Source organism: Scomber scombrus, chromosome 6, assembly GCF_963691925.1.
Source record: "Scomber scombrus chromosome 6, fScoSco1.1, whole genome shotgun sequence".
NCBI classification, from domain to species: domain Eukaryota; kingdom Metazoa; phylum Chordata; class Actinopteri; order Scombriformes; family Scombridae; genus Scomber; species Scomber scombrus.
Genome location: NC_084975.1, coordinates 27,458,153 through 27,483,980, shown reverse-complemented (window position 1 = coordinate 27,483,980; position 25,828 = coordinate 27,458,153). Strand labels below are relative to the sequence as shown.

Genomic DNA, 25,828 nt, shown 5'->3' with positions numbered 1-25,828 from the left:
ATAGTGATCCTGGAATTAAAATATAGTCTTTATGCTATCAATAATCATTTTCCCAAAGTTGTAGAAGCTTTTTTTCTCTATTTTTAAAGAAAACATACAAAAAGGTAAAAATGTGATTTCTTTTCTTTGGGACAAACCTTTTTTTTCATGTGCAAGAATGTAGCTCACACAATTTGCAGTTGCTATCTGTAAAAAACCACCTCTATATGATACTATATTATAATGCAGTAGTCCTTCTCTGGTTATTGATGATACACAGGGTCTGAGCTTCAGTGTCCGTCAGTATCTTGGCAGATAACATACACACTTTTGTCACAGGGGGGGAATATTGTTTGATTTAGGATTTTTTTTTCTCCTCCTGGGTTGAGTTTCCCAAACACAAACGACACAAATACCACATTCATGTCCATCATCAGAACTGCAAAATGCAGAGTTACTGGGTGAAAGAGGGGAAGAAACCAATTAGCAGGAGACATGCCATCTCCCGGTGGTATCAGAGTCAGGATGTTCTTGGGAAAACCACCCAGGTCGATTCTGATGAGTATTGTTGGTACGGCTGCACTGCCACTGTGCTGCTTACAGCTAATGAGCATCTGATCTTCAGGTTTTTTTTGTGTCGAAATGCTCCTGTTGGGGAGTACTGTGTGGCGTACTGTGTCAGATCTGCTGTTAATTAAAAATTACCCCACTAACATTGTGATGTTTTCGTGAGCAGCAGTGAAAGTGCAGCTATCCTTCTCTCTTCACTAAGTCGAGCTGTTCGGCTGAAAGACACTTTTGTAGAATTCCGTTTTTTTTAGACATTTCACCTCCAATGTCACCATTTATCACCAAGCAAAGGCCATATGTGTGTGTGTGTAACTGAGTGTGTGTGTAACTGTGTGTGTGTGTTATTCCTTGATGAGTCGATAGATGTGGTGCTGTGCCCCGTGCTCATTGTTGGACACCTCAAACACACACGCCATGCACAGCAAGGTCTCCTGAGTGTCTCTGTTGCTCACCACCTGGAGAGACACACACACACACACACACACACACACACACACACACACACACACACACACACACACACGAGGAGAGGAGGAAAAGTCAAGAGTGAATTATGTATCTGCAACCAAATAATGTAGGTGCCTACCTACACATTTACATACCAAAAAAACTAACACACTATATGTTTTCTTACCAGCAGAATAGTGAAGTTTTCCAGCACGCTGTTCATCATATATTTCTCCGGCAGGTGTTTAAGCTTGTGGATGAAGTTGATCATGTATTCACACATCGGAGAACGATTGATTCTGTAGACAAAACGCCCATTTTCAAACCTTGCGTATTCCGTCTGAAAGACCAAGAGAAGAGAAAGTTATCTTTACCAAACCTTTACATGTAATCAAGACCAGTTTACTAGTCATGAGCTCGACCTGTGACAAAAGTCTCAAAATAACCCTGAAAACAGAGATATAAGAGAGAGGAATCACAGAGAAGCCTGTGGTTCAAAGCAGGAGAAAGGAGTTAGAAAGAGAGACAAGGGAGGGACTGTCTCAGAAAGAAAAACTATTATGGGAAATGTAAGCACTGGTGTTTTTGGAGCTAGACCCAATTAGAGACTAAAAATCAAGATATCTCCACCTCTGCTGTTTCAATTTCAAACATCATTTTCTGTCTCCTGCATGTCCAATAATGTTAGTAGAAGTGCAATGTTAAATAACTGGAGTGCTCTTTTAAAACAGTGCTTTATAACAGTTGTGTGCACCTATTTCAAGAATCTCTGTCCTGGCAGATCTGAAGGCCAAATCACCGAATGACATAAGGTGTTGTGAGAAATAAACCATTGGAAATAATATCTGATAACTGTTTCATTTCTGTTTTATTACCTTGACCATCAATCTTAGTTCATTTATCCAGCTGTAGGTCAAAAGTGTATTGGATTTCTGTTGCTCTTTAATTTTAAGTGCATGTTGTAGACTTTGTTTTCTTTGTTTAACCACAGTGGCTCCCAGATTTTAATTTCAAAAACCACCCATCACTTTCTAAATGACACTGGCTGTAAAAGACTGTTAACAACTGTTAAAACTGTCATGAACTGCCTGGAAAAATGAGAAAGAGGAATGAAGCAGACATTTATATCCATGAAAATTACTCCTGTCAACCAAACTACATCATCAGCAGTAGAGAAGATCCTCACCTCCACTTTCTCGACAACCTGCTTGCCGAAGGAGCAGACCTTGGTGGAGCAGGTGATGGTCATGTTCTCTGAGCTCTCGTACTGGCTGCTAACACCGTAGAAGGCCGCGGGGTCGTCCTGCATGTTATAATTCAGGTCGGCCTGCCAGCCAGAGAGCAGAAACAGTGTTATTTACACCAGGTTTAACAATAAAATACATTAACACACTCAGAAACACAAGAACCAACATGAGAAGCAGAGCTGTCTGCTTCCTGGCACTAAAATGAGCCAACAGTGCCCTCTGCTGGTAGATTAGTCACTGAGACATTACATGTGCACAAACTCAACAGTCTGCAGCATCAGGCTGACACTAAATGGATCCCCTTATTACATTACTAAAAACAATATAAAAATGTCATGTTCTAGTTTGGATGAATTTTGATTTAATTGTTTAATTTTAATCAAGTTACACAAACATAATAAACACAGATATGAACATCTAAAAGTGTAATGTTTATCAGTGCAGAATGGTGTGATGGTCAAAAACATGCAAACATAAAATGTATATAACAGTCCTATATTCTAAAACCTGAAAAAACAGTGATCACAGGTGTGTAATTCTGCTGTCATATTCCACATACTGTACATCACTGCTGCATGACAGAGTAATGGGGCCACAGATTCTTTAGAATTTGGATATTTCCTTAAATTGTATTTTAGAGGAGAAAGACATCTCAGAGATGGATATCTCATACCTGGGTAAATGTATTTATCTGGAATATAACTGCCTTTTATTACTGATAAAAGTAAATTAAAAGGTTAAAAAGGAAATTTCTCTCATGAAATCTGTTAATTGCCTGGTATATAAGCCTCAGAAAAACCTGATACAAATGTAACAAAGGCCTCCTGATTTCCTTATATCCTTGGTCAAATATTCAACTTGCCTGTTTTATATGACCACTAGTCAAAACCTTGAAGATATTCAGTTAGTTATCAGAGAGGACTAACAAAAACAGCAAATATTCACATTTGTGAAGTGATAACCAGTCAATTTCTGATGACAGAGCTTCTGTAGATCAACTAACTGTTTACTGGACTAATGAAAGAGCAGTATAAACATTGTAAACACTGTGTACATTTATTCACGCGAACATCAAACTGTGCTCCATTAAAGGAGCAGATTATCAAAAACCTGCTCTATTGTGGTAGATCAGAGAGCTTTTTAATTTAATTCAGAGGGGCTCTCTACATACAATATTACACACACACACACACACACACACACACACACACACACACACACACACACACACACTTTGTCTTTGTTTTCATGTTATGAGCACACCTCATCACTTCTACGTTAACTGTATACTGAACCCACTTCAACAACCACACAGCTACATTCAAATTCAACCAGTTCAGCACTTTTATGATTGACCACTCACTTCATTCAAACTGCAAATATTAGCATGTCCAGCTAACTAGCTTACCAGCGTTCAGAGCTGCCAAGTCTCACACTATGACCGTGACACTAAAACAATTGACACACGGATTGTCTGTCCTATGGTTTGAAAAAAACAAATAATGCTCATTTTTTAGGAACAAAAATAAATACCACCACAGCTAGCAGCCCTGCTAGTGTTACTACTTACGGTAACTTTCAGACAAAGGCCATATCAATAGCTAACTTATTGTTTTGGGGTTAAAGGTTACGTTAGCAAAATACCAGTTCATGACTAGGACATCCACCGTAGTAGAGTTTAGAGGCCTGAAAGCACCTTTGTCATGTTTTTAACGTTAGCCAAACATACTTGCTTGCTTAAATCGTTCATTATTCTCCATCATTACGCTCTTTTACGAATTTATATCTATCACATGTTGTATTGTAATACTGATGAATCCAGTGTTGCAAGAAACGACTGAATGTGTGATGCTATTTATATTTTCCAGGATTTTTTAAAGTTCTTTAGTGTACTGCTGCACTTAGAAATAACAGTGAACACACACACACACACACACACACACACACACACACACACACACACACACACACACACACACACACACATACACACAGGCAGAGCAACCTGTGAGTCAGTAGGTGAGCAGGTGTTCAAACAAAGCGCCTGTGCTTTCATCATCCCACCACCTCCATATCCCAGGTGGAAAGACAGAATACACACACACACACACACACACACACACACACACACACACACACACACACACACACACACACACACACACACACACCTGTAAGTACAGACAAAGACACTGCAGTGGGTGGAAAAATACAGGAAAAAGTAAGTAGCGCAGCACGTTCTAACCCTGCTTATTGGTGACCACGAGAATTTCACAAAACACAACAAAGAAAATAAAGTTGGTGAAAGTACGAGAGAACGTATTGGGCCTTTGTTAGTCCGTGTCTGGGCTTAATTTCAATCCTTCTTGACACCAGTTTCACTAACTCATGTTAACAGGATGCAGCAAAGTGTTTGGACCGCTCACCCAGAACTTGATCAGATAGAAAGCGTTATGAGGGCCCTTGGCGAACAGCTCCTTGAGGCCGCCCTTCTTCTCTGGGAATTTGTCGTAGATCTGCCTGATATCCACACACTCCAGCATGGGGTCGCTGTAGCTCGGGCTGCTCTGGCTGATGTGCACAAACAGGTGCTTGTTGTACTGGGAGGGAGGAAAAGAAGATGAATCACACAAGGACCTAGGCAAGCAGAGAGTAGTTTAGTTCATTTGGGCCCGGGGAATAGAAAAATGATACAATGTTACTGGTCCAGTTTCTGTTCACACTGGCTTCTTAACAGAAGAATACATGTAGTTATACAGACTGACACATTACTTTGTGTTTCATTTAATTTAAGGAGTTTAGAATAATTTCGTTTTGACATTCAGAGCCCTTTCCAGGACCAGGAGATTAAGTCGTAACAGATTTTAAAATTCGTATTTTTCCTCCACAAGCTGGGTCTTACTACATTAGTTTTGGCTGTGATGGCTTAGAGTTAAACATAGCGATTCCCTTGAAATTAAATGTCAGGAAACTGCGGCAGAAACGGAAACATTACAGAGTTTCTTCTTCGCCGTTTGCTTTGGCTGACTTGCTCATCTGTCCTTTGCACGTGCCCAGTAGGTGGAGAATTATCCATTTTGGCATTTTAATTTAGATGGAGATATTTGCAGAATCAAGCTGAAACTCCTGCTGTGGTCACATGTTGTTGTTGCATGACTCAGCGCTTTAAAGTTTAGCTAGCTTAATGTTAACGTAGTCTGGGGTTTTAATTCACAGTCAAACTTGCATACTCATTTTATCACATGTAACATGAATGTATTATTTTACTAAATAAATTATGTCGTCTAATAGCAACTCTGTCATGTTCTTTAACGTAAAGAATAATGCTAATTTTATTATGAACAAAAATAAATACCACTCAAGTTAGCAGCCCTGCTAGCTATACTACTGATGGTTACTTCCCGACAAGGGGCATGTCATTAGCTAATTTATTGTTTTGGGGTTACAGATCACGTTAGCAAAATACCAGTTCATGACTGCAGCATTCACCCTGTGTGAACCAAACAAGAGATCGTAACTCATGTTCTTTTTAATGTTATTTATTCTATAATATAATAAAAATGTATTTTTATTTATATTTATTACGTGCTGCTGTATTGGAATACTGGTGTATGTATTGTGTGTATGGTGAATGTATTATTTTTTTGTTAACTACAAAGATGATTTTTCTCCAGTTGATGGTTTAAAAAAATACAGAATCATTACAGTGACAGAGTATTTTATAATTAATATATTAATATTGTGCTTAATACTATGTTGACCACCAATACAGGAATAATCCCAATTTACTGTAACAATAACAGAATTTTCCAGTGCTTGGCATGAGTGCAATTGCAGCTGACTTTTGTCTACCAGTCAAATATAATGATACATTTATATTGCAATGACATGTTTCTACCATCAGGGGCATTTTTACACTAATGTAAATTATGCAGGAAACTGTGGCACCTTTTGATAACTGACTCTGTTTCAAAGTAAACATAGACCTGTTTCGAGGTTTCTAACTGTCTAAACAGAAATCAAGAAGATGAATGTCGGCTGTCTGTGAGCCCAAGGTAGAAAAATGACAGTGAGTCCGAAGTGTGGCAGGATGACAGATAGACCGAGCAGACGGAGAGATAGAGCTCTACAAAGGTTATTCATACTGGGAGACACACAAAGGGGTTTAACGCTGTTCTCTGCTATGGGGTTATCTGTCATCTCTGTTTATGGGACAATAGGGAGTGCTTATTGTGGACTTGGGCTCTCTGTGTGTGTGTGTGTGTGTGTGTGTGTGTGTGTGTGTGTGTGTGTGTGTGTGTGTGTGTGTGTGTGTGTGTGTGTGTGTGTGTGTGTGTGTGTGTGCGTGTATGTGTGTGTTTGAGTGCGTGGTACTCACTGCCTCCTGGTCCCTCTGTGTCTCCAGAAAAGATGAGAACTCCACCAGTCGTAGTTTGGTGGTGCCGATAGAGCGACCATGCCATGCTGGCTCTCTGTGTGTTTGGGCTGCAGTGGGAGGCTCATAGCCTAGACAACGCACACACACACACACACACACATTATTTCCATTGTCCTCAAGTTTTTTGGATATTTTCGTGACCACTTCCCTCAGCAGCTGATATCTGGAGAGCTGGTACAAGCAAATGAACTAAACCTGAGCAATAATTCAAAATGTACAACACACTAAAGACTTGTAGAAAGACCACCAGCATTTTTCAAAACTTCTACATCAATATCAGAAAATTAAGACACAGTTCAGTGCCACTGTAATTATTCCTAAAAATCCGTTCCTACTGAAATGTGATTATTGTGCTTTTTTTTTATCAAATAAAAACTTGATGTAACATGGACAGACCCACATTCATTGTACAAAGCAAAATATAAGCAGATTAGCTCCTTTGTTAGTCATGTGACCTTCACCTTGCAGCACTCTGCTGAGATCGTAGAAGCTGCTATCACTGAAAGAAATCTTATTTCTTCTTTTTAGTAATGACAATTTTGACCAAGTACACTAAACAAACAACATCTTTTTTAGGCAACTATTAATCCAGCTCAACTTTAATATCTTAGATACTTTAGGAACTAAGACAAGGTTAGTGAAGGTGATGTAAGAAAAGTCAGCTTGACACCTTTTTTTCCTCTTCACAAGATAAACCTTAGGGCACACTGAAGACCCAGGTGCCCAAACAGAGTCAAAAACCACCCTGTTGAGAGCCAGTGGCCTGAATAGCAGGAGAGAGGACCGCCTGTTCGCTTTGGAGAAAGGAGATAATTGTACTGTGGTCGCACTCACCTGAGATTGTGGTGGTCCCTGCTGTCTGCACGGAGTAGGCTTGCTGAGAGAATGGCTTGATACTGAGAGAAACAAAGACAGACAGACAGAGAGACAGACAGGGGAGCATTAAAATGGCTGAGAGGAGAAAAGGATCAGTCACACACCTTGTACCACATGTACCTAAATTGTACCGAAAGAAATTCTCTCCTGTCTTGTATGAACAGTGGCAGGAGCACAGAGGTCAAGAGGATCTCAAAGCTAGCACCAGCATCTTCTACCACCATTATGACCATAATATAGTCATTTGACAGCATCTAATAACTGGCAATAAAAAGAAAAGGGTTAGAACTTGTAGCACCATTATACTAACCACTAGAAACTAATGTAAGACACGGAAACAGCAGGTTGCCACGTTTTGGAATAAAGTCCAACAAATTTGAAACTCTTCATATTATATGAATCAGTCAGTATTTGCAAAGATAATGTCAACTCCCAGGCATCAACTGTGTGAGTCATGAAAAAGTCACACAGATAATTTCTTAAATATCAGCAAAGATCATCGTCCATGTACAGACGAAGCTTGATTGTGTGTATTTTGTGGTTTATGAAAGAATGACTGGAGGAGAATTCTTGTGACATTTCCATCTGCTACAAACAAGAAAATGTTTCCACATCTCTAAAAAAAGAAGAAAAAAAGCCATAATGCCATAACATAACATAACACAGCCACCTCCAACAGGTGCCTAGTTCACACCAAGCACTGCTGATGATGTCATCAACATATCAAACCTACCTGTTCAGCCTGACTTTCAATTAAGAATTATTTACAGTCTTTTTATTCTATTTTTGTTAAATTTGTTTTGATGTTTTTTGTTTTGATCTTCTTATTGATTTTATTCATCTGTTTCTTGTCTTTTAATCTCTTCTTACAAGCTAGTTTCAGTCTAGCTTTCATTGAACTTTTATTTCATCGTTTTTTACATTGAACTTTTTTAACTCTTTTTTTAAAACTTTATTTACATTTTTTCTTTACTTCTAGTGTAATCTGATGTGATTTTAATATAACAGTTATAAAAGTTTCATAAAGTGAATGTCTGAAATGTACATACCTTTGTACAAAAAAAGATAACTAACTTGCTGAATGTCTACCAGAGCAGTCAGAGGAAATGAAACTACATGTCATATATTAAAAGCCAATGTGTTCCAAATCAAGGCAAAAACACATTTCAAGGCGGAAAATTGTGACTCACTCTTCTGCAGTGGAGCTAGACTGTCCTCCAGGAATCATCCCCTGCCACAGCTGAAAATAAAAACACACAGTCATACAGTGGACTGAGGGGCAAACACACCATGAATGCATTAAAATAAGTGCGTGTGTGCGTTTGTGTCTGTTCTTGTGTGTGCACCAGGACTTCAAACCGAGCATATGCGGCCACCAGATTGCACAAAAATTTGCTTTATTATTATTCATGTCCTTGTGTTTCCTGTGTTTATTTGAAGAGAATAAATGCAGTGTGTGTGTGTGTGTGTGTGTGTGTGTGGGCCCGTGTTTGTTACCTGTGCGTTGCCGGGGAAGCTGGCCCGTACTATTCCAGGCAGCAGCTTGCTGTGTATGGCTGTGGCTGAGACGATCTGAGCAGACGACATGGAGGAGATGCTCTGCAGAGCTTTCTCCTTGGCATTCTGGTCCTGCACGGCAACAAACACACACACACACACACACTCTAGCATCAGCAACACAAATACACTTTACATACTACAAACACAATCCAAAATCAAACTGAACGCCAGCATCAGAGCAGAACCGTGAGTCATCAAAAGCAGGAAAATTAAAGGAGAATAATTGGAGTGATTGTGAGTAATGAAATGTAAAATCCTGCAGAAAAATCAAAGTCCTGAAGGGAAAAAATGATAATAGTTGTCATTCTCCTCCTAACTGTCATTATCTGACTGCTTGTGATCAGACTGGCGCCTCCTGCTTCTTTCTTATTACACAAATTAACATACTGCAATTTGAGCAAACTGCCCGATATGAAACGGCTCATTTGCCAACAGTACAACACTGTGGAAGGTAGCAGTGACACTTAGAAATGAAAAGCTTTGTTTGGATATTTGAATAAAACTTTAAAAGGGAAAAAGCTGCTTCACAGACAATAAAGCACGGATTAGAAATGCTTAAGGGGGTAAATACTGTAGATGGATGATAAAACAGATGAATACAACACACAGTGAAGACAATTCATAATCCTGACTTTAAGTCTCTCAATTTAACATAAATAAGCAATATATCAACAAGTAAGAACTGGTTTATAACACAGTATAATGTAGCTATACGCATATAGTCTAAAGTGTTTATTCAGTAATTATTAATAATCATAACTTCTCCTATGAAGACCAATTTTATATTGCAACTTAAGCCTGTCATGATGACTACTTTTGTAGGACGATATATTGTCTCAGAAATAATCGCGATAAACGATATTATTGTCATTTGAAGATCATTTTAGACCACTGATATAATGATAATATAATAGCATAATAATGTAAGGGGGGTAGGGGGGTGGGATTGGAGAGTGGGAGCTACGTTTTCACAAAAGGCAGACTACCATTGTGGGCCAGGACCAGGGTTATTATAGTTTTGATATTTAGTTTTAGTTAGTTTAATAAACTAATTTTATTTATAGAAGCTGAAAAAGATGAAAGAATGCATGACACCAATTATGGCTTACCATGTGATTGTTACCGTTTTGTGCAAAGCCATTTAATTTTTTAATCATCAACAGTTCTCAACCCACAGCAGAGCTCAGTAATTATCACCTGAAGCTAAATCAAAAGCTAAACTTTAAAAGGATTGCAATAATGAAACAAAGCTGATTTTATTTTTTTCGTTTTACATTGTTTATTGTAGTTTTAATTTAGTTTTCTTTTTTTTCACCTCTAGTTTTAGTCTCAGTTTCCATTAACCCTGCCTTTTTGACATGAATAACCTCTTAGCTGCTAATGTGAAGTGTGGCAATATTGAAGTCAAAAAATGATCAAGGACATGTCCATGTGTCATATGATAAGTCCATATATAGACATGATGATGTTGATAATTACGTTATTGTACAATAAGTTGATAGTGTAATTATTGTGACAGGCCTATAGTATATTTTCATAGATTATCTGTTGTTAATGATAGCCACCACCTATAGGTGCCCACAGGAGGAGTTATAGCTGCTGACACATACATTTATAAACACTTTATGCTTACAACTACATTATAATATCTTATAAACATTTGCTTTGTAAATTGAACAGTTTAAACACTGTTTATGAATTCTAACTTAGAGGACTTGGAGTAAAGTGTTACCAGATTTAAGTGTTTGACCTTGGTTTGTCTTTCTAATCATAAGCAAAGTTTTGAAATCCAACACTAATCAGTGTCAGACTGTGTGTGTTCATGTCTAAATCCCCTGTTTTGCTTAAAACTGTCTCTCAGCAGTGTTGCAGAGAATCTGCGGTGTATACCTTTTCCTGTGCATGTTTTGTTTGGGTGTGGTGATCTGGCTTGTGGCCCGGGGGGGAATCCTAGCGACAACAGTGGTGAGCGGTGAGTGTGCAGTAGAGCTAAATGACAACACTGTGAACACCACTTGCTAGGGGTGGCTGCCTCCAGGCAAAAAGTTAGTTACATGCAGCAGGATTACAGTGCGGCTGAACTTTCCGAGTCATTTGTCATATCTGAACTTGAAGCAGCATCAAACCCAGAGCAGAAAACAGCTGAATGAAATGGAATTATAGGAGCTGCAATAGCTGGAGAATCACTAATTGGCAGCTTCACTCAAGTTAATTGGCACTGAGAGAAATCTGTCCTCCTTGGGGAGGTAATAACATTATGGGAGGTACTGAGATGGGAATCATGCTGGATTTTCATATTAAATACCAGGAACCATATGGGTTTGATAATATCCATGACCTGAGCTCATTTCTTTGAAACAAACAACCCATGTTTTTTTGTGTTTTCATGTTTTAATGGGTAATCCAACAGCAGGGAAAGCTCTTACATGACCTTTCAAATGAGCAGAAAGAGCATCCAGTGTTTGTGACATGCTGTGAGTAAATCCATGATACATAGTGCTGAGACAATCCATTAATGAATGTATTGTTGTTGAATTTTAATCGATTAGTCATTGGCTGTTATTCTATATTTTTCTTTCTTGTCAACAAATCCCATGAAAAGACCAAAACCAACAATGTTAGTACATCTCTCAATACTTTCGGACCACCTCACCATGTGTGTGATTCTCAGCCCAAAGCCCACTGGTTCCTATGGAAGACATACATTTATTAAAACAGTTCACAAATATATAGTTTCATTTTTACTCAAGGCTAATTTGTTACAACAGCTGGGCATTGTAGGTAAGTAACTCAAACAGGAGGAAATTGTGTATTTGCTAGGGACTATTTTCAGCTGCGGATTAACATACATTCAATGCTGTAGTGAGGATTTCTGGCAGCAAGATGGTCTATGTGGGATTGTTTGAAAATAAACTATAATGTGTGTGTTGACAGTAATGAAGTCACACGTCATCCAGTGCAACAGGTTGGTTCACTGATGTGTTTTTAACAGTGAAGCTCTACAGCACAGAGGAATAACATAGATTCATGTTGGCAACACAGATAGTAATTGTTGGTAAGATCAATTCATTGTTGGTTTTGGTCTCCATAATGGGAACTGTTTATGATTTAAAAAAATGCACATTATCACCAGATTTATCTTTTACATAAACATGACAAATTTGCTGGTTCTAGCTTCTTGAATGTGCAGGTGTAATTATACATTTATAATAAAAAGGCTGTAGTTTAATGTTGTCTACAGAGAAGTCAATACTAGGTGCTCGTGGTCAAATCACTCACATTTAGCCCTGTCACGATAACTACTTTTGTTGGACGATATATTGTCTCAGAAATAATCGCGATAAACAATATTATTGTCATTTGAAGATCATTCTATAGCACTGATGATATAATAGTATAATAATGCAAAGGGGGCAGGGGTGGGATTGGAGAGTGGGCACTACACTTCTGTAAAAACACAGATTGCGATATGCCGTTATGGAGTTATTTACCTTTAATTCCATATGTGGCAATATTGAGGTTAAAAAAAAGATCAAAGTCATGTCCATGTATCATACGATAAGCCGATATACAGACATGATGATGTTGATAACTACGTTATTGTACAATAACTCGATAATGTAACTATCGACTCATATTGGGTGTTTACTTACTTTATTATATTTATATTTAGGATTATGTAAAGCAACACAAATCTCATATACAGTATGAACTGTTCCTCAATTGGGAAAACTCCAAACTGATGGCCTGATTATTTTAGGTCAGTTTGTTTTATGCACTATAAATTTGTCGTGTGACTACAATTTTAATACATGTAATACAGTCAATTTTGCATGATGATGGTTTTCCTTTTTTATATAACAGAATGTGTTTTTCTTTAAAATATAATTATAAAAGAAAAGCAGAGAAACAGTATATACACATATACAGCCCTGTATCACTAATAACAATATATTATAATCATTTACATCTTTATTATGACATGCCTGCTATAAACTGCATTTAACCATCTGTCATTTATTTTATGACAGAAAAACATTCATTCAATCCTCGCTTCGTTTCCATTCGGAGTTCCGACTGCTCTCCTCAGAAAACAAGCGCCCCATTGTTGCTTTACATGAAGTTAATTACAACCAACTGAGAGGAAGAAACAGAAAGAGGGAGAGAGGGAGGAGGAGACACAGAGGGTAAGAGATTAATAGACTGGGAGGAGGGTGGAGAGAGCATAAGAGAAGGGAAGAGGAGAGGAAAGACGGGGGAACAAATGAATGAATGTATGGATGGAAGAGAATGACAGGAAGAGGCGGGGGGTGAAAACCTAAACAAGCCTAATTAGACGCCTAGGATACTAGAGTCACTGTGACAGGCATCCATCCAGCCACTGTGAAAAGTTAACAAGCAGGGGACACACACTGAATTTAGATTGCCCTTGTGCTTATTGTGTCATGATGCCGAGGTCAACATGATTCTCAACAGACTCCATCTAATGTCTTCATCAGTCTGTCATTTAAACAGTAATATGTTCTTCATTTTCATAGTGCTAATTGATGCAGTATTTCTGCACTGCATTTACCAGAGATCACTGTTTTTGGTACTTTTTCACACCACTTCCTACCACTGCCTCCCCCACCACCTACGCACACACACATACACACACACATCCTATTGCACCGCTGGATAAGTCTTACCTTTAGTTTGGACTGAAACTCCCTGGATTTTCTTCTGGCTAAGACCTGGATATGACTGGATACCTGGAGGAGAGGAGAGGAGGTGACAAGAGAAAGGAGAGGAAAACCAAGAAGCAGAGAAAAAAGAGAGGGAAGGAAAAGGGGAGAGAGGAAAGGAGACAAAGGGGGACAAGAAGAGGACATTTAAAAAGATAGAAAATGGGAAAAGAGAGGGAAGGAGAGGAGGAAGTGAGGAGAGAGGAGAGGAAAGGAGAGGAAAGGAGAAGGCAAAAGGAGGAGGAGAGGGGGTGCATGATAGAGAGAGGAGGAAGGACCAAACAGTGAGTTGCCATGGTTATGAAAGGACTGTTGCCACACTGGAAGGGCATACACACACACACACACACACACACACACACACACACACACACACACACACACACACACACACACACACACACACACACACACACACACACACACACACACTACTCCCCTGACAACAGTGAATAGACCCATCTATGCACATCTTTTGAGAGTGAAAAGACACCTGGGAACACAGGCCAAGAACTGAGATGCTCATACTACATACAGACGGTGCCAGTCTCTGTACTGTCAAGAAAAAATCTAAACAAATGTTTTTCAGAAGGTTTACCGCACTATTTGGATGACAAACAACAGTAAACATGCTGTTAGTGAACAACACACAAACCTTTTATTCTGTGAGCTGTAAATACAGCTATATACAATATGACCTCCAAATCTAACTATTTGTGTGGGTAAACTTCAGAAACTTAAACCAAAGAAAGAACGTTATTTTTAAATAGCCTCAACATAGTCGCTGTAAGAGTAACCCTGTGCAGTCTGAAAACAGTCTATCAGTGACATTTCTGCACAGACAGCCATATAACAATATCACATTTTATGAGTTGATAACATTGCAAAAAAAATAGCTTAGCTGCTAACAGCAGCCAGTTAGCAGAGCTTTCAGTGTTTTACCTGAGCCTAGCCATTAACACGAAGAAGACGACATTTTGGTTGTATGTATAACAGTGTTTCCCTATTTTTTGGAGTGGACCACCTGATTAATGTCATCTTTTCGTATGTCTTGGGTGGAAATGTAAGTAGAACAAGCAGAATGACTAAAGCATTTCCCTAAAAGCTGCATTCATGTGCAATAGTGCTGTAAAAATGTATTTCTTATAGAGAGCTGATTTAAAACTAGAACATCCAGATTCTGTTCCAGACATTAAAAAAACCTTCATTCAAAATCAAATTTAAATGTTGGATTTAAATTAAATGTATATTTTAGACAAATTACGAAAAATGGAGCAGTGCAGCATAATGTACACTACAATATGCTGTGCAAATCACTCCATTTGCCCAGATAAGGATAATAAATTGAAGATAATTATGTATTTTTGCATATGTTTGCATAACAACGAAAAAGTTGGAAACATAAGGACAGATGAGGCCGTGAGTGGATATCATGAATAAAAGAGTAAGAACCTGACAAGATCCATAGGTTTTTGTAAGCCAACAAAAAAATGATTGCTTTGTTAAAATGAAGAGTTCAGTTTAGCCTTACTTCCCATACAGACTACTAGTCTATCTTACAATATGGAGGAAACTATACAAAACCTTCTACGAGAAACTGCACTGACACACTGAAACTAAGAACTCTCTTTTGACAGGTTAGCTGATGAATGCAGCGCTTTGTCAAAGCTAATCCTCAACCATTTCAGAGCTCCGCTAAACACAAATATTATATCTGTAGCTCTTAACACACGGATGCATGTTTTTTGATATTTCAGGTGAAGTGTTGGCTGCCACTTCGGAAAACTAACACAAAAATGTTAGCATGCTATTTCAGGTGAAGTGTTGGTAACAACCAGAGAAAACCAACACAAAATATTAGCATGCTAATCATGCTCCAGTGTTATAGCTGCTGTATTTTGTTTTCTTCTATAAAAACATCCAAGTTTCTTGCAAAAACCACCACTATGATGCGTTTCCTTTTAAAGGCGCACTGGGCAGTGGCGGCCCCTAATGGCAACAAGATGTAATTGAACTTTTGAAAATCACCATATTTCAGGGTAAAATAATATCAGTTATCTAACTTTCTCATGGACACTACATAAGAGCACCTTTGATACGTTTATTTTTCTTTAATGGAGAAAATAGGCACATTCACATCTTAACAAGTGCACCTTTAAATTTCATGTGATTCTATGTTATGCATATTCTATCATATGCAGGGATATATAGTGTAAACAGTATGATTGGATTTAATGCACATTTCCATTATTACCTGTTTCCTCGTCCGCGTCTTCCCTGTTCGGAGTTTGATGTATCTGGCTATCAGCTCATTTCGACCTGGAGGACAAAGATACAGAACACACTTATGAAATATTATGCATTCAGTTTTCGGTGCATGCGCGTACACACACACACACACACACACACACACAAACAAGACATAACGGTATTTGAACTCGTTCTTTCTCACAGATAATCACAAGCAGGAATCATATGACCCTGACAAACAACTTAGTGGCTGATTTAGTGCTGTTGACACAGCGACCCTGTGACGTGCAGTTTCACATAGTAGCACTGTAATCACCGATACCCCTGTTGAGCCCTCCACACATACACACACTAACAAAAACACACAAAAAAATCACACACGCCATGGCCCTGAATACACATGACCCAACAATACAGGCATTCATGCAGACCGGCCGTCCCCTGATTAAAGGAACCAGCAGGCCAGCTGTACCCATGCTTACGTGTGTGCACATACACGCACGCACATGCACACGCACACACACACACACGCTTACAATGCTGAATAATTCAACCCATTGAATGGGGAGCACAGCAGACTCAGCATGACCTGGCTAGTATAGATTAGTGAGGGTGAGGGAGACAGAGAGAGAAAAGAAGCATAAAACCACTGTGTTACATCCAGAAAACTGTGACAGAGAAGTGCGTGTGTGTGTGTGTGTGCGTGTGTGTGTGTTCATATGAACGATTAGATAATAGTTTGTCAGTGTTTCATAGCAATTACTTTACAGTCTGACCAGGTTAAGACTTAAGAGTCCTCAAAATTTAAAGGCGGTAATTAGCTTTAATATTTAGTGAAGTCATGTAATTTGATTGTTATTTTGTTTGCTAACAAGCAAATCTGGAGCTCAGTGGCTTCGTTTGGTTCAGTTTGTCTTCTGGTTGCTTTCTGTTCCGACCAAGTGGAAAACCAAAGTCAGGCCAGCTGGCCAACTGATGGTCAAGATCAGCACAAAGCCAAACCTCTACACACTACCCAAATGGCTCACAACAATAGCCCTAACTAACTAGCAGATGGTGTGTCTGCATGTGAGTGTGCGTGTGTGTTTGTGTGTGTGTGCTCTGACCAATCGCACTCTCACTGAGATAGGCAGCTTAGACTGATAAAATCTACAGCTCCCAATGCAGGTGTTTTCCTTCTAGCAGTCAAAAGCTGCGACTGACGACAGCACACATGCAAACACGCACACACAAATACATGTATATACATGCATGACTGCCAAGACACAGACACAGACACACAGACACACAGACACACAGACACACACACACACACACACACACACACACACACACACACACACACACACACACAAACACACACACACACACAGAGTGAGTCCTGGCTGCGGAGGCTGACATCTGACTCCAGAGGGGCCAGCTGGTCTTTCTAGGAGGCTTAACGGTGAATTATCATCCTTCACTAACCCTGCGGCACACATCCCTCGCCCTCCCTCTTCCTCAAAAACTCTACAGCACACACACACACAAACACACACCCTTCCCTCCCTCCTTTGCTCTGTCCATCCATCCTCTGTTCTGGCTGTTCCCTTTTCCCCCTGCTCTGTCCCTCTTGTAGTGAATGGGCTTCCCTTCTGCTCCCTCCCTCTTCCTCTCTCTGTCTCCCTCTCTACTTGCCCAGTGAAAGACTTCAAGGCCAAAGTCAGATGGTCATTAACCATGACGAACAGAAGCACCCCCCTCCCCACCTCCTCTCTATCTCCAGGCTGAAACAACTCCGCATGCAAGCATATATTTAAGGGAGACGATGCACTAAAAAAAACCCACAGATTTCACATATTAGTTTTGTCATTTTGGACTTTTCAGTAAAGATTTGGAGTGAGAGTTTACTAATAGAAAGAAAAAAAAGGAGCCAGGAACTTGTGACATTATGATACAATAAAGAAGTGACTCCATTTGTGTACTTTCATATGCACAGAAATATTGGCTGTTCTTTTTCCAGTCTTCTAAAAAAAGACATTGCTGCAGTTTACTGTTGCTCGCCACCCTCACTTAGCAGGGTGATTAAGAGCTTCAGCTGCTTAATAGAATAGTTTGAAACCCCTTTCAGAATAGGGTCAAAGCCTTGCCGGGCACACTCGCTAACAAGGCCACAGCGGAGTGGTGTGTATTGTTGTGTACCCTGGGAAGACCTCAGAGACCATAGGAGCCGAACTCTGGCCCAGAGCCTGGCTTCGCTAACACTGAGTTTATGCTTGTTACAACAACCGCAGGACAATTCTGCGTTTTTAAGAGGCGAGCCTTGAGATCTCTGTTCATTAGTTTGGTCTCCATCTGTTGCAGCAGTGCACCTCTCGAAGATCACCTGTCAGATCACAGTATCTAGCATTTGACAGTGATTTTTTTTATCAAATGGTTTTCCTTCAGTGCTGCTCTTTCCAGTCTCGATTGCTGCATCACCACTGGTCTTACTAACCACAAAGTGAATCTTTCATTCATTGCAAAGAAGCTGCCAGTCCCTTTAAAGAGCAACTAAACCCTGGGTTGCATCATGTATAATTAATATGACAAAAGTTTATATATATATCTGTTGGTAATTTCATTATGTTGTGGAATAATGTTCACTTCAGATGAACAGGCGCAATCAATCTGTATTTATTATCTCCACCTTGATGAAAACGCTGATTATGCAAGGCTAAATGAAAGCTTTTTAAATCCATTTTCTTTTCCGTCTTCTCTTCCGATCTTCGATAGCATCTGCCCACAAATTAATTGTAGGTGAAATTATTGGAGGCCTCTGCATTCTTTTATGGCTTGTTATGATATGCTAATTATTAGTATACAATAACAGAGTTTCTGTGCTAATACCAAAATAATCAGTTTTGGACAACTTAGTTTGGCTGATGAATGTGTTTTAACCCTTTTTTATTTAAAGGACCAGTGTGTTGGATTTAGTGCCATCTAGTGGTTAAGGTTCAGATTGCAACCACATTAATCCCCTCCCCTTTCAAGTGTATAGGAGAATTTACAGTCACAATAATTACGTTATTGACTTGTCATGCAATAACGTGATTATCAACATCATCATGTCTATACATCGACTTATCGCATGATACATGGACATGATCATTTTTTGAATATTGCCACACTTCACATTAGCAGCTAAGAGGCTATTCATGTCACATTGACTAAGCAAGTAGTTTCCTCCATTCCTCACTGTGTACGTCCTGAGTGGAGACTGCAGAAATGAGCAGCACCGCTTATATGGAATTAAAGGTAAATAACTCTGTCCCGACCCATTATGGCAGTCTGTGTTTTTACAGAAGTGTAGTGCCCACTCTCTAATCCCACTCCCTGTCCCCTTGCATTAATATGCAATTATATTATCATTGTATCAGTGGTATAAAATTATCCTCAAATGACAATAATATATTATCGCGATTATTTCTAAGACAATATATCATCCAACAAGAACTAGAGCCAGTTTGCTTTGTCCTTTCTGGGCTACTATAGAAACATGGTGGTGCAACATGGCGGGCTCCATGGAAAAGGCCCTGCTCCCTATGTAGATATAAAAGGCTAATTTTAAGGTAATGTAAACATAACAATTCATCATAATCATAATCATGGAATTATAAATATTTTAAAATATATATATAAATATAGGAAAGATTTATACAATATGGTGAGAAATGTTTTTGGTACTGCCGTACTGAATGTGTTGCGGCCAACACAGACTTCCCCCATCACCATTCATGGTATGTCGTAGCCTTCTGTAATACATCTGTTTTGAACATGTCCTTGTACAAGGCTTAAAAGACAGCAAATGTTCAATACCAATTAAATGACCTTAATATCCGTCCAGTAGATCCATGTGTGTCTGTAGGGGACAAAGCCACTGGCTATTATATTGTACCTTTGCCAAGGATAATAGCGCTATTATTCACCTTTTCATTCTCTCTCCCTTTTATACAGATCCATTTATGATGGTTTTTTTTTATACTTTTCTCGCACTAAGTTCATCCCGCCACTTTCCCACATTTTCCTACTTCTTTTTTCTTTTTCACCCCATTTCCCTGCAGCCAGTGGGGGGTACTTTTTAGACCAACATAGGTCCCTAACCATCAGATATTACCCCTTTCCTTTCTGTAGGGCTACTCACCTGCCACTCATTTTACCTTTAATGTAATGCTCTAGGAAACACAAAGCCGCCATTAATGAAACCAAGGTTTTGTTTGAATAACAAAGAATGAAATGCCAGGTTTTTAAGTAATCCCAAAATTGCCAGAAAAATCATGACTTATACATTGTGCTTTTTTCTTTCAAATGAATGAATGTGGTTCTTAAAAGTCAAAGTAACCAGCACCCATGAAGAAAAACGTGAGCCTGTCGTATTTTGTTCACATCACGAGGCAAGAGCAAAGAGCAAACTAGATGCTGTTTCATAATTCTGGTTCTGCACAGATGTTCTAGTAACGATTGAAACCCCCTAGTCTCTATGCCAACTGCTGCTCATCCCTTCTCGATATTTCGCCTTCCCTGCTCTGCCTCTGAAAACAGACACTGTCTAACTCAATTAGGTCACTGCGATAGACGTGTCAACAACCTGAACACAAAGTCAACAGGGTAAACAAAAAGTGCTGAACATGCCACTGAGGCAGAGAACAGAATGAGAACATAGAGACTGATTGATCGCCGACTGATCAATACAAAGGAGTGGGACTTCTGTACGTCAGCATTTCAAGCCTGTTGTGTCCCCGCTATGAGAACACAACATGGCTAAAACTATGTAGACACCCTTATAGACAGCCTTATACTGTTATGTACTTGTTGTCTAGGGGCCTCTTCAAGCTACAGCATACTATAATATCTTTGTTTGTTTCCAACTTTGTGGCAAGAGATTTCAGAAAGCCTTCTTGTTCCTTCTCGTTTTCATTTTTAAAGCTACATTCTTCTTTTGCAAACAGTAAAGTTAACATTGACATTAGGCCTGTCACAATAATTACGTTATCTACTTATTGTACAATAACGTAATTATCACCATCATCATATCTATATATCAACTTGTCCTATAATACATGAACATGACCTTGATCATTTTTTGAATATTGCCACGCTTCACATTAGCAGCTAAGAGGCTATTCATGTCAAATTGGCTTAGCGAGTAGTGTCCTCCATTCCTCAGTGTGCACATCCTGAGTGGAGACTGCAGAAGTGAACTGCGCCGCTTATATAGAGTTAAAGGTAAATAACTCTGTTCTGTTCACTAAATATATCTGCCTGTTGCTGTTACAAGAAATGAGGTTGATGAGAGCAGTGAAACTGGCCAAAACAGTAAAGTTGTAGGTTGCAAGATGCAAACCACACAATCAGGTGACAATTCTCTGTGGATTGCCACTACTAACAACCCCCTTTCACATTAACACAGTTATTTTATTTCTCCATTGTTAATAATAATAATATTGATTAGTGCAGCTTTAAACGGATGGTTTTCCGAGTTTGGCGTGGATAAACTGTGCAGAGTCCTGACCTCATCCCCCAATCGAACACCTTTGGGATGAATTGAACAGATTGCACGCAAAGGCCGCTTCACATCCATACCCGACCTCACTACTGCTCTCGTTGCTGAATAGCTGTTCAACGAACACATGATTCACATGTTTGGGTGTCCACGTACTTTATAGTTACATACGTACTGACATAGTATGTGTATAAATCCATTAAGGTCCTGAGGAAAGATTTCATCATGGGAAAGAAGGGTGTGGGGGGGTATCTGGGATTCTTATTTATTACTCAGAAGCCAAAAACTCAAGCAGTATCATAAAGAAATCACTAGAGAGCACTCTGCATACGGAGAGAGACAGAAAAAGAAAAAAAAAGAGTGAAAGAGAGAGGGAGGGAGGTGCAGCTGGTGGCAGCCAGAGGACCATCTGTTCATCACTCTATTAGTTCACACACACAAATACATACTCTCTCTCTCTCTCTCTCTCTCTCTGTCTCTCTCTCTGTCACACTCATTCTCAGACACATACACATGAGGCACCTATAGCGCGCCTCTATTTCTTTTATTTTTACAGTTGATCTTTCTTTCACACAGAGTCATTCTCACAGCCTGATTCACTGCAGTTTCAACAGCTCAGCCAATCACTGGATGTGTTTATGGCACTGTGCAGTGGTGTCGCAGTCTGTCACAACACGCTGTGTGAATTAGTGACAAACAATCAAGATTATCCACACTCCTCGAGTACGACACATCACTACAGACACACAAATGAGCGACTTCTGCTGTGCAATGTTACTTGGCTTCATTTAAACTTTTTTTTAAATTTCTGTCAGTGTTGATCATTAGTGACAAGAGAAATATTGTGGTTGTTTAATCGATTTAAAAAAAAATAAATGATTAAAATTTCAATAACTGATAACATACAATCACTGTTATCTTTACTGGTGACAATTTGGTATTTCCTATGTTTTTTATAATTATAAATTGAATATCTTTTCTACTGGTGGTTGAATATAACAATTTGATTATTTTTACTTGCAGTCTTACATGACAAAGTAAAAGTTCCCTCCTTTCCTTCAAACATCACTCACCGTACATCTTTCCTTCATCCGACAGTATAATCTTCCTCCTTCCACAGGGCGGGTAGATGGCAAGCGCTTCCTGGAAGCTCTGCTCGATGTCGGGGCTCCAGACCCCCTCGGGGTCTCCATCCATGGTCTTGTCCCCTCCTGAGTCACTCAGTCTATCCATGTCCTCCCCTGCACTCTCACTGCCACTCCAGCTACTGCGGTCCATACTGGCAGCTAATGTTAACTAGCCGGCGTGTGGTCAGCGCTAAAACTTTTATTGCCAATTATGTGACTTGATCAAAGCTAAAGGTAAACTTTGCCTAATCTTGATGCTAATGTCAGTAAATAGCTGCAGCCAGCTGCAGAGAACTAGAAACTGAATGCTACTGCTAACAGAGAATGGTAGCCCCCAAATGCTAACTGCCAAACATAAGACCAAAAGTGGCTGGCCGACTGCAGACAAGTCAGCAAAGTCCAAACTCCAGGTCCAATCAACAGGAACCCTAGAAAAACAGACAAAAAAGTTTTGTTGTTAATTAAAGTTGTGCACAATAAGTTTACATTGATGGCTCCAATATTGGCTCCGTACCAGTTTCCATGTTCCTAGCAACTAAAACAGTTTCCCACTTCCCTCTTGCCTTATTTGAATACGTTTCTGGTTGAAACACACTGCAAACCAAAACATTCAGCTATCACAAAATGTCACTTTCAGTGTGAAAACAAGATATAGTTTTTTTTCAAGGTGACATACAACTGATGAAAAATTTCGCCGTGATGCTACAGCGAAAGTTTCAGAGCTTCCTAAGACAAAGCTTTGTGGTAATATTGTGGCAAAAGTATTGAAAAGTATGAACATTGCAGAAAATGAATTACAATTTTTCAATAAAACGCATAGCTATTCTTGCTTATTCTCACTCGCCATTCACAGTCAAGGCTTCTGATCTTCCCGTGGACATCCAACACTAGATAATTAACTTGCAATGTGATTCAGATTTGAAGGACACATATGCGTTGGTGGGCTATGAAACTTTTTTTATCAGTATCCAATACCAGGGTAACCCCAAACTGTCACAGCTGGCTGCAAACATTTTGTGCATGTTTGGGACTACTTATCTCTGTGAACAAGCTTTTTCTGTGACGAGCATCAATAAAACAAAACCGTGCTTCAGGCTCACACACAAGCACCCGAACGACAATCTGAACACCTAATATTTGATACCTAATATTGATGCACTTGTATAGGCTAAGAGGTGCCAGGTTTCAGGAGCAAACTGTGAAACTGTGAGTAGCCTACTTCATGCAAAATGCTGCTTCAGAGGTTTCTCAACCCGTATTAGAATACAATCCTCTGAAAAAACAATGAATACATATTTTGGTCATATTTAAACCAATTTTTTCATTCAGTAGCTCCTGTGCAAAATAATATTTGAAAGACGGAGACATAATATTGTTGAAATTGCACTCATCATCTCATCTGTTCATCTGTCTTGGTTTAATAAAGTAAAGTTATAATATATATTTTATATAATTTGTATATTATTTATAGGTCATAATGCAATGGTTTTATTGGTCCAGCCCACTTGAGATTAACCCTCCTATTGTCCTCGAGTCAAGGTAGAAAGGGAGGGAGGGAGAAAGGAAGGGAGGAAGAAGGAAGGAAAGGAGGTAGGAAGGAAGGGAGGAAGGAAAGGATGAAGGAAGGGAGGAAAGGAGGGAGGAAGATGGAAGGAAAGGAGGGAGGAAGGAAGGAAAGGGAGGAGGGAGGAAGGACAGAGGAAGAAGGTAGGGGGGAGGAAAGAAAGAGAGAAGGAGGGAGGGAGGGAGGAAGGAAATGAAGGAAGGAAGGAAGGACGGAAGGAAAGAAGGAGGAAGGGAGAAAGGAAAGGAAGGAAGGAAGGAGGGAAGGAAGGGAGGAAAGAGAGAAGGAGGGAGGAAAGAAGGAACAGTCAAAACAGACGGGGTCAATTTGACCCGGGAGGACGACACAAAGGTTAAACTGGGTTGTATGTAGCCCCTAAACTAAAATTAAATGATATGAAAATGAATAAATAAAAATGTGATATCAGTACGTTTTCTCACTTTTCAGTAGGTAGGGTGGATATCACTCTTAGATTTTTCAATTTCCACTTGCAATATAGACGTAAACACCACAACACAGAATTTCATTTCAGAAAACAGGGCAAATATAATGGTTCTGATCAACATGTTGCAGGCCTGTCTCCAAGCTCCAAGAGGTAAATTACTGCATCTTTTCATGCAGGGAATTGCCCATTTTGTTAAACTGTTGAAGTAGCCCAACATCAAATCCACATGTACATAAATGGAGCAAGTGAATGAGAGACAGACAGACACACAGAGACCACTACTAAACACAGCTACTCACAGATTTAAGGGAAAAAAACTGAAGGGGCTTGCCAGCTGCCTACAATTCTTCTAAAATCCCCCACGGTAAACAGCAGGGTTGGCACAGTACACACCACACTCACACACAAACATATGTATACACACACACGCACACATACACAATTACAGTGCCAGCTCCTTGGGCGAACACATGTCATTTTGTCTGGTCTTCTACTGTTCACACTTCCCATGCTCTGTCCCTTGCCACAGTCTGCACAAGCCTGCAGTGTTAAGTGTGAAGTGTATGTATGTGTGTGTATGTGTGTGTGTGTGTCTGCCTTGCTAATTTTAACACAATTACACTTGAGAGTGTGCACGCGCACACATGCAACTGAAGCATGAAAGCAGCAGGCAACATTTTGGATACATTATAACCTCATCCACACACTTGAGCTCAGCTCAAGACTTTTTTTAACACCTGGGGACAAACACTGAGAGGCCACATGAAAACATCCGTTGGCTTAGACTCACAGGCATGTGTAATGAATGGGATCTGCTGGTTTTACTAGAATTTGTCCTCTGGTTCTCCCTCCATGCTTATTCTATTCCTATTTCCTCTCCAACTTCCCACCCTTGCTTTCTTCCCTCCTGCCCTCCCTCGGCAGTTTTCCATTCAAACAAGAATTCATTCATTCAGCAGGCTGTATGGTTGGTGCCGTGCCATTGGTCCGATGGCCCATTATTCCGAAACCCGAATAGTTCGAAAAACTTTCCATTGGACCCAAAGCCCATTAGTCCGATGGCCTGTTACCCCGAAAACA

At 39.6% G+C, this 25,828-nt stretch overlaps 1 protein-coding gene across 2 annotated transcripts; it reads right to left on the bottom strand.

Annotated features, from left to right (window-relative positions):
* Positions 1-761: 761 nt before the first annotated feature.
* Positions 762-22,973, bottom strand: tead1a (TEA domain family member 1a). 2 transcript variants are annotated; one of them, XM_062420520.1, is made up of 11 exons: positions 22,686-22,973; positions 16,096-16,160; positions 13,806-13,868; positions 9,055-9,186; positions 8,748-8,797; positions 7,516-7,577; positions 6,622-6,749; positions 4,670-4,843; positions 2,183-2,323; positions 1,184-1,336; positions 762-1,004 (listed from the first exon to the last, which is right to left on the bottom strand). In XM_062420520.1, the coding sequence occupies exons 1-11, from the start codon at positions 22,888-22,890 to the stop codon at positions 891-893; spliced, it is 1,287 nt and encodes a 428-aa protein (XP_062276504.1). In that variant the 5' UTR covers positions 22,891-22,973; the 3' UTR covers positions 762-890. The 2 variants fall into 2 exon arrangements, with proteins under 2 accessions (XP_062276504.1, XP_062276505.1); XM_062420521.1 differs by lacking the exon at positions 9,055-9,186 and having other exon boundaries at positions 22,686-22,809.
* Positions 22,974-25,828: the final 2,855 nt, after the last annotated feature.

Excerpts from the sequence above, each read along its gene's own strand:
- tead1a (XM_062420520.1), bottom strand. The coding sequence starts at position 22,890 with ATGGACCGCAGTAGCTGGAGTGGCAGTGAGAGTGCAGGGGAGGACATG. Across the intron at positions 8,798-9,054 it reads GCTTCCCCGGCAACGCACAG|CTGTGGCAGGGGATGATTCC; the intron begins GTAACAAACACG and ends TTTTATTTTCAG. Across the intron at positions 4,844-6,621 it reads CACAGAGGGACCAGGAGGCA|TACAACAAGCACCTGTTTGT; the intron begins GTGAGTACCACG and ends CCTCCCTCCCAG.